General features: G+C 45.7%; 1 protein-coding gene across 1 annotated transcript; it reads left to right on the top strand.

The window, feature by feature from the left end:
* The first annotated feature begins 2,652 nt into the window (after window positions 1-2,652).
* LOC134167027 (spidroin-2-like) lies at window positions 2,653-8,170 on the top strand. The gene is made up of 3 exons (XM_062625259.1): window positions 2,653-2,749; window positions 3,064-3,575; window positions 7,843-8,170. Exons 1-3 carry the CDS (start codon window positions 2,653-2,655, stop codon window positions 7,855-7,857), a joined length of 624 nt encoding a protein of 207 aa, XP_062481243.1. The 3' UTR covers window positions 7,858-8,170.
* Window positions 8,171-9,883: the final 1,713 nt, after the last annotated feature.

The following is a 9,883-nucleotide window of genomic DNA, read 5'->3' as shown; positions in this document are numbered from 1 at the left end:
TACCGGGTGAAGGCCCTGCACGTGGTAAGAAATGCTCCACTCCCTGGTGGAATTGCAGTCTAAGTAAGGCAGACCAGGGCGGGAGAAAGGAAATAAGTAAGTAGTAACCCTATTAAAGAGATGATGGACTGAGGCACCAAGCAATTACATGTGCTGAGGTCATACAGGAAGCCTGTGTCAGAAATGAGAAATAAAACTAGATCTCCCGAGTGCCAGCCCTTGGCCTTTACTGCAAGATTACCTGCCCTTTTCAGAATTCACTGGCATATCAACCTTCATCCCGTAAGTCACAGTACCAGTTCTTTACAACTCCACACAGCATGAGTGTGCCCATGATGTTGCTTTTAGCAGCAGAATTAAAACCACAGTATAACTGTTCCTACACATTTGACTTAGCAGGAGCAAACCAGAAAAACGGAAGAACCCTTCTTATGCTGTTTAGTGGCTAGGCCCACTGAAAGACATACAAAAACTGATCAAAATTGGATCTAAAGCCTGCATGATTTCCAGTCTCTTCCCTTAAGTACTGTAATGCCTCAAGGGTGGAATTTTCAAAAAGGCTCAATTTATGGGAGTTTTATCACTGACTTCAAGAGGAATAAAGTTAGGCCAGCCCTGAGGCCATTTGAAAGCCTCACTCACTGTGCCTACTTAGACTGTATTTCAGGGTAGTGCTGCATCTTCCTCCACATCATCACCTGTTATCTAAGACTCCCGCAACAGTTTTTACTGAGAACACGTGTACCCATCACAGTACCTGATTATACGGACCTGGTGAGATCACAGTTCCAAGTCACCTCTGTGAGTGATCTCAGCCGTACATGGACCACGCAGGACGCATGGGATGTGAGGCCTGTGGCATACTGCTTCAGGGAAATGAAGCAGGCCTGGAATTTCTTGTCATTACGTCATTATAGAAATCTGCTGTAAAGTGTACTGCTGCTCAATAAAATAATGTTATATTGCACTTATATGAAACAATGGCTGCATTGTCAATGTGGACTTCACACAAGGAAGATTATGATGGGTTGTTTTGTAAGCCACCTGCAAGCTGGTCTCTGAAAAGTCTGTGCCCACTGCAGTAAGCATGTCTACCCCTCACAGCCACCCCCTGAGAGAGCAGCTTCTGCAGTGCATTTTTTGTTCTTCCCACAGTTCCCTAATACGTCTTTTGAACACAGACTGGGCAAAGGGCAGAGTAGGTTTTTGTGGCTGATCAGAGCAACCTGTGTACGGATTAGAAAGAAACATTGTCTATAAGCCAGCCAACTTCATGCTCTGAGACTTTAACTTTTCTGCCCAATTTGGCTAAAACTAGCTAATGGGTTCCACAGTTATTACAGGGACATTGGCTGACTGGCAGAGAGACACAGAGCAAGGGTCCAAAGTGCGCCAACGGAGACATGAAGGGCTTGCCAAAGATGACTATGGAGTTCTGACTATAAAATTTTCCTCAAAGTGATGAACAGCTATTTAAAGATCAATTGAAGCTGGACTTCAGCCTGTGAACTGGTTGGCTGACCGCTGTAACAGATGGGAGGGGAAGGAAGCGCAGTAGCAGAAGGAAACAGTGATACTACTACTGTGGAGAGAAGAACTCTTTCCTCAAGTGATCTTGACAGTTTGGGGACTGAGCTCTAAGGCGGGAAGCACTCAGCTCTGCACACACTTAAACTTGAGCACCCACTGCTGAAGAATTCTTGACCCATTTCTGTGCTGTGTGAAGTACAGTGACCGCAGACATCCACACTAAAAAACAGCATCACCTTTCTGGAAGAAACAGTGTTTACAATGAAACCTACCCCCAGAAATGGTCGAATAAGGAGCTGTGAAGCTGAGGAAGCGGGAAAATTCAACCCTATAGCTTCAGAAATTGTAATTATAGCAGCCTTGCATCTGCTGAAGCTTCATTGCCGCAATGTCACACATCTTGTAGGCCAAGAAAGACTCTCAGCTTCTCATGGATAGAAGTAGGTTTCTAAGTGTTTTGTACACCTAATAATAGACACAAATAGCTGGGCATAGTGGTGTTGCCAGCTCTCTCAGCTTTATTTATGAGTCCTGCAAGGCTGATGTTTTCCTGAAATCCCTGTTCTTAAAGTCCCATTAAAGGAGCATCTCATTTTAAACCAATAGCCAAGTTCCTGATGTACCATGGATGCGACCCAAGTATACTTTCAAGGCCAGGAAGAAAGAAGGAAAAGAAAAAAAAAACAACAAATTGCACATTTTGAAACCTTTTACAACCTGATTTTTAAGCTGACATTACGCTGCTCAGAAAGCTTGTGTCATAATTTTTTAATACTTTGGAGTACATGAGATTATTGAGTTTATGTCATTAGGGTGAAATGAGTCAAAATGCTAAAATCCAGCAAGAAACTCTACCTTTTTTGTTCTTAAATGGTATGAAAGAACTTGATGTTGGCAACAGCAGTTTCTAGAACAGTAACTGTGAGTCTTATACTGGAGGCTGTGTTTTTATACCACTTTTTGAGAAATATTGGTAAAGAGTTTGCTTTTATGTATATATATATATATAAACTTTTTAATTCAAGGAGCTATTTAGCCATCTCCCCTTGCCTCCTGCCCCCTCAAGACACCTCCACGGACCTGTGAAGACAGACATCCAGCTCTCCCGCTTGGTTCGGCCAAATGCCGTTCTGCCTCGCCACCGACTCGTTGTGCAACCTGGGCATGTCACTTAACCAGTCCCGGTTACCTCATAAGGCTTACTTATACCCACTTATCGGTTAATTGCTCCATGATTACACTCTAACACCTTCCTTTTGCCCACACGCGGCGGGGGGCCGGCTTTGCCCGAAGACCCGCGGCAGAGTTGCCTCAGCGGGGCGTTTAAGCGGACATTGGCCGCCCTCGGGGGAGAGCCCCGCCCCCCGGTGATGGCCCCGCCTCCTGGCGGCCGCCCCGCCCGCGCCAAGCTAGGCTGCGCCGTGCAAACAAGATGATGTCATGCTCGGCGGTGTCGCCGGTGCTCGGGGGCTCGGCCGGGGAGCCCGGCGCCGTCCCGGTGCTTAGTGTATGGGAGCCAACACCCTCCCTCAGCCCCCGTGACGGCCTTGGGCGGGCTCGGCCCGGGCCGCACCCTGGAGGCAGCGGCAGCAGCGGCGGCAGCGGCTGGCCGGGAGGGCTGGCTGGGCCCCGGGCCGGCCTGCTGCGGGACTGGCTGTCGGGGTGAGCAGCGGCCACCGGGGCCTGGCTGTCGTGAGGCTGGCGGGGAGGCGGCCGCTGATGTATGGTGGGGACGGGCGGCTTCGGTACGGTCCCTGCAAGCCCTGCCCGGGCCCCATCCCGCGGAGCTGCCCTCTCGTTCAGCAGGGGAAAGCAGTGGGCAGGCTTCGGGTACGGCTGACAGCGGCGCTGGGAGAAAAGGCTTTCCGGAAGGTACTGTGGCACTCGCACTGAACGTTACCTTCAGCCAGAAGCTACAGCTGCACCGAGGGATGAGCAAAGCCATACCTTGGTTTCCCTGTTGCCCTTGTCTCAGAGCTAAGCTGAAGCCTACCTCTGGAGGGGACTCGCAGCCCTGCCTGAAGCAATGGAGGCCTGAACATGGGGTGAGGGACAGGGAGTGGGTGCGTTTTGGGAACGACGATCTAACGAGCCAAGTGCCTAGAGTTGCAGCACTGACAGACTCAAAAGCTGCACCTCTAAAACTGCATCGTTGGTTGGCTTCATGGAGCAAAACATGTCCCCAAGGTGGCTGACCTGTCTACACGGTGCTGTGCAGAGGATGTAGCTTCAATCCCTTCTTCATAGTAGTGGTTCTTACACATCACAGCCCTGAAATAACCACCTTTCACAGTCCTGCTTCCCTCTACCTGCAAACATAAGGCACACTCGTACAACAGGAGCTTTGATCGGGGATCAGGTAAAGAGAGTGAGTGCTACAGGAAAGGATTTCCCTTTGCCGAGGCTCAGCCTAGCAGCTCTTTTTAAGAGCAGGTTCCTACATAGAGCCTATTTCAGTTCTTCCAAATAGTTATTGTCTCCTGTGTGTGGCCCCAGGAGGAAGAAGTCCCAAGCACCTCCCTTCCCCTGTCATTCTGTATCTGCAGTGATCAGAGCACTTGCCTAGAAGCTGGAGATATGGCTCCTGGTTCTTTTCCCAGAACTTTGTGTTTTGTTCTCTGACAAACATTTGATGTAAAGCACAGTGAGCAAACTTTGAGAAGGGGACTGAAATCCAAGGTTGTTCCTCTCCCTCCCCTGTGGCAATGTTATTATTGCTAAGTCATGGCCTCTCCTAGATTGCTCCCGTGAATCCTGAATCCCCACCCTCTCCCCCAGGCAGCAGTACGGGTTCAACAGGCTGTTTGAAAATGGGAGTGCATGTTAGGCTAGCCTCCCTCCCAGTGGATATTCTTCAGGCTAGCCTACCTCCTGGCTAAGATACTCTTCAGGAAGGTCAGAAGGAGTCATCTGAACCCCATTGGGCTGAAGGGGGAGAAGTTGACCTTGGGTCTCCTGATATGGATGCACACGGAGGAGGGAAGAAATTTCTCCCCCCTGGGGAGTTGAGAAAGGGTTCAAAGGGGCTGGTGGAGTGTTAAGCAAAAGCAGTCAGCGGCTCTGCACATGGTGGGGAAGTCAATGATAAGCATCTGCAGCTGGTTCTCTCTCTCCCACCCTGAAGGAACTGAGCGGCTGCTGACTCAGGAGCTGCAGCAAGTCAGAGGAATGGGAAAGGGGTCACATTTCCTGAGTGTTTGAGACATGCCACATCTAGCAATGCTGTAGAGATGGGTACCTCATACCTGCTGTTGCATCTTGGAAGAGCAATCATAGCAGTGTGCCATAAGGAGCTGGAGCCCACTGGTATGTGTTGGATGTGTTGTGAGCAGGTTGCAAAGCCTGGGACATGGGTCTCATCTTGCATGGAGACGTGTCTGAGCTCTGAATTCCAGTGCTGGGCCCAGGGTGAGGAGGGGCACGGAGCTGCCCAATGTGGGGTGGTTCTGGGTATGTGAAAGGCAGAATGTCCTGTGTCTTGGGATGCTGGCAATTTAAAAATAGGACTCCAGAGCCTCTGGGATTATGCATTGGTTGAGCTGGGGCTTTTGGGAGGGCATTTCTTAACTTTAATGCCTCAGTTCTGTTCTTGTCCTGCTTCTGATATTAAAGTCCTTATGTTCCTTGCGGCTCGTGAATGTCACTTGAATGTGTTTGGGGCACGCAATTATAGCTAGCTGCCCTGGAAACTCCTCCTGGAATCTGGAAAGTTGAAGTCTTCCATTTATATGCATCCTTGCCTGCCTTGCAAAAGCATTTTCTTCAGTCTGGCAAACTGCCGTGTTAAAGGTGTGCATAAGTCATTCACTGCTGTTTTACCTGCAGAGAGCCAATGACAGGGAGAGTGGGGCTTGATTTTATTAAGTTGTTTCTTTGGGGGGTACTGTTTAAGTGAGCACACATAACTGAATACATGCTGAGAACTGATCTGCTGATGAGCCTTGCATTTTCTAAATACAGTAGCTACTCTTCATAGTAGGCATGTTAAGCTTAAGATATATCCAAGTAGAGGTACTATAAGCCCTGTTTTATCAAAATGGATTTTTTTTTTCCTTGGAAGTAAACAGGGAAAACCGTGGAGGAACTGTAGCTGAGATCTGACAGATGTTCAAGTACGTGAAGCTTAAAGAGGAACGTATGCTATTCAGTTTGCTCACAGAGGCTTTGTGACCTGTGTCTTCTCAGTAATGATGACACAAGCTTTTTTGAATAAAAGGAAGAAATTAACTGCCTTGGCTAATTGTACCCTTGCTAGCTGGCTAACCAAGGACACCATTTGACTGTGAAAACTGTTGGTGCACCCAGATCTCTCAGCTGAGGAGAATATCTTAAGTGAGAGTGTTCCCATATCTGTGGGTTAGAAGGGCTATTTTAAAATCTTCCTAATTGGAAAATGAAACCCTATTGCTTCAAAACAGTGGTGCACTGCTTTGAAAAATTAAGAACATATGGAATCATTTATTACTTTTCAATACGTATTCAGTCTCTGGTGCAATTTTATGTACTCGCTAATGCATAAAGTCTTTTGGAGCGGGAATAAAGCGCCACAAAGCATGATTTAATGCCATAGGGTCACCAAATCTGTTTCAGATTACTGGGTGTTTCAACCTCCTGAAAAGAAGGGGATGTCCCTGCAAAAATGAAACAATGAAACAATGATGAGGGGTGGGGCATGAAGCCCTTAAATCTGAAGCACTTTGGAAATAACAGTGCACATGTCAACGAAAACTTTTCAAGGAATCAGTGTGGGGATTTGGTCATGTAAGAGATACAGTTATGAAACAAATTATATTAACAGGAAAGTTAAAGTCAGTGTTAATAGTACAATACTTGGTTGTGATTTAAGGCATCTTAATGAATCATGTTTTCAAACAGTATAGGCCCACATAGGCATGTGACTGCAAGAGAAAATAGGAGCAAGTAATTGAGGAATGAACGAAAATGCTTTTGTTTATAGTTCTTTGGTCAATGGAAGTGCCTATTCTTCTGCTTATTCACAAACACCTCTCTCTCTTTCTTCCAGAAATCAAATCCAAACATTTTTGTTCTAACTTTGCTAGAGTAGTTCTTTGTGCTTTGGTTCTTTCTGTATGACTTCTGCAAGGTTAAGACTTGCAGTGCCCTTCCTCTGGCAAGTTGCTGAGAGGGGTCCAATGCCTTAGCTGCTGGTTTTGGGCTTTTGCTGCATGATGAGCTGTGGGGCAATCTTTGCTCTTGGGGCCCAGGCATTTTCCTTTCAGTGGTTCAGCAGAGACCAACAAGTAGAGGCTGACTCTGAGTTAACCATGCATAGTTCATGCCACCTGGCAATGAGCTCTGCAGGCAAGGGAGGCAATCTTTATACCTTTATCATGAACCTGAGAGTATTATAATCATCTGACTAGTTACAGTTTAACAGAAAGATCATTTTTCATCTTGCTGTGGTGCTGTGCTTTCTTTTAAATGTCATCTGTAGAGTCTCCCAGTGAGTGGGAGCTTCAGTTTTGCTTTATATTTTGTACAGATACTAATAGAAACTTTTTCATATGAACATGGTCCTCTAGGTCACTGAAAAAGAGACAGATTCTTTGAGGCATAAGCAAACTAAAAAGTGTTTGCAGTAACTTTTACACTTCAGATTGTTTTGTTGGTATATATTTGTCATTTATGACCAGTATATTAATTGTCTGGTTCTTTTATTAAGGTTGAAATCTTACATTTTTAAAAGTGCTATTAAACAAGCAATTAATCTTCAGCTTTCCTGTAGCACTGAAGCTTGTTCATCATGTTGTGCCTTCCATCATTTGTTAAATGTTGGATAATTGATAGTAGTAATTTTAAATAAGTTCAGCTCTTTTGTTCAGAACAAGTAGAGTATGCATGCTGCTTCTGGATCAACACCTTCACATGACCTCACCCGCCTGCTCAAATTATAGCATCAAATAACATACTTCAGGCAAAATGAAGCCAGTTGAATGAATACTCAATGAGGATTAAAACAAATACCATGAGAAGTAATTGCTGTCTTTGATTAGCTTTTATCCAGATTCTATGTCTTAGGTACTGGAAAATCTTAAATAAAATCTTCTTTGAAGTCCCTTAAGCATTACTGAGAGTAATTGTCAGTTTAAGTATGTATTCTGACTTTAACTTGTATGTGTGACTGGTAAGACTATTATTTGCCCATAGATGGCAATAGCATTACACTGCTGAAGTAGCCCCCCAGCCTAAGAAATAAATGAGGCTGTGTTGGTGGTGAATATTAACTTGGGGAATGGGAAGAAAAAATATCTTGCCTTTTTTTTTTGGTGATGGGGACTGTTCTACTTGCAGGAATGTTGGAACTAACCATGTGAGAAAAGATCCTGGAGTGAGAGGCTGCATGCATCCCATGTCTGAGATCAGGGTTTGTTCTGTGAAGCTGACCTTTAAAACAGCCTGAAAATGAGGAACGTGGCACCAGAGAGCAGAGCAGGAAGCATGAAATGATGTAAGATTTGTTTCTTCTGCATAGGAATACTTTTTTTTTTTTTTGTTAAAGCTCCAGGTTTGTGATTCAGCATTTTCTGCCACTGACAGAATAAAAGAAAGGGAAAAAATCAGTGGAAAGAAAGAATGTTCCTATTGTTCTAGCCAAAATCTAAAAAAATACTAGACATCAGGTATTTTTGTTCCCTTCTGTGGAGCTGGGGGGAGATTATTTTTCTCAAAAATCACTCTTCCCTCAACCTCCTGATCTGAGAACCCTGGAATTGGAGAAAAATTGGTTCATAGGCTTAGCCTGGATGCGTCCTCTACCTGTAACTGGTGTGAAGTGCCACCAGCTTTGTTGGTTTTACATACCTGGGTGAAGCTTCCTGCTGGAAGCTCTGTTGCAATGGAAATCTTGCCTCTTCAGGGATGCCCCAGCCTGTTGCCACCTGTCTGATCTGAAACCCTGCTGACCTGTGAGGAAAGAAGGTTCAGAAGGAGAAAGCAAAGGAATTGCTTCATGCTCCTGCTTCCTTGGAGGCTGATTCTGTGTTAACATTTCTCTCTCTTGGTAAAGGGGGAGCGGTGGTGGAGAGCACTCCAGGGACTGCAACTCAGGTGGGTCCACAGCAAGACTGCAGAATGGTCCCTGGCACAGTGTTGGCCCAGGCTGCTAGCACTTTCCCAAGCAGTTCCCAGGCATGGATGCAAAAAGTCTAGTTGCAGCTACTCCACTTTGATGGGTAAGAAGGTTTAACAGCCTGGATACAGTCACTCTGTATCCATGGGCTAGTTCATCCTCATGGATGTGGTCTAGCTGTGCCAGAGATGATCTGTGCCCATATCTGTGTACCCTGCACAGGGTCAGCCTTGATTTTCAATGTTGAATCATGTTACAGTGAGCAAGCAGGGAGACAGCTTTGTCATGCTTTCTCTTCACCTGCTGAGACTGCTGAGATGGCAGCACCAATGAAGGTGACTGGCTGTTTTTCAGTTGCTCTAAATGCCAGCAAGAAGGAAGCCAGCTTGCATCTGCCTAAAATTCTGCATAGATTTATTTTAAGTCATAAGGGACAAGCAACTGGATATGAGCATGTACTGTATTTGTGAGACCAGCACTGGGATGACTTGCGTGTTTTAAATTGATGTTGAAAAATGGGTGGTGGAACATTAGAGCCACACAAAATGATTCAGAGCCTGAAGAAAATGCTTTGCAATGGGAGATGTGAAGCACTCACTCTCTCTAGCTTATCAAAAAAGACTGAGCAGGGAATTGATTATGATGGTGAAGAAACTTCCCTGGGAGAAAAATATCAGGTACTGAAAGGCTCTTTAATCTAGTAAATTATGGGAATGTGTAGCAGCACGCTGAAACCAGATGAATTCATATGAAAAAAACCTGGCCAAAAATTTCTTGGAATGAAGGTGATTAATCACTGTGCAGGTGATTAATCACTGTAACAAGCTGTCAGGGCAGTTGGCACATTTTCCAGATGTGTCCGAGCCAAGACTGGCATGCTTCTGATGGGTGTGCTCTAACTGCAGTTAAAAGCATGAGTGACACTGTAGTCAAGTCTCAGGCAAGGTATGCCAGTGAGGTTTGAAGGGCTGTGATACGCAAGAGGCTGACTAACAGTTCCCAAAGGAGCTGTGAAGATCTAATGGTTCCCATCTGTCCTTAACCTGTGAGAGACTGAGTAAAACAGCACTTAGCAGAAAGCGGAAGGGAAGAATCAAAATGACAGCCCAGTTGCTGGCACACTAATGCGCCCTCTGTATCTGCAAGGACTGTATCTCTCTGCTCAGGGCTTTACTAACATATTCTCAACACCCACCAGAAAGCTGACCTTTCTCCAGTCCACAAGCCCTCTGTACTGATTGGCATCAGTGGCTTTTGTCTTAG

The sequence above is a fragment of the Pezoporus occidentalis genome, unplaced genomic scaffold, assembly GCF_034315485.1.
Source record: "Pezoporus occidentalis ecotype Australia unplaced genomic scaffold, CSIRO_AGI_Poc_V1 ctg109, whole genome shotgun sequence".
NCBI classification, from domain to species: domain Eukaryota; kingdom Metazoa; phylum Chordata; class Aves; order Psittaciformes; family Psittacidae; genus Pezoporus; species Pezoporus occidentalis.
This window is presented reverse-complemented; position numbering and strand designations above follow the sequence as displayed.

Excerpts from the sequence above, each read along its gene's own strand:
- LOC134167027 (XM_062625259.1), top strand. The coding sequence starts at position 2,653 with ATGCCGTTCTGCCTCGCCACCGACTCGTTGTGCAACCTGGGCATGTCA. Across the intron at positions 2,750-3,063 it reads TTACTTATACCCACTTATCG|CCCCCGTGACGGCCTTGGGC; the intron begins GTTAATTGCTCC and ends ACCCTCCCTCAG.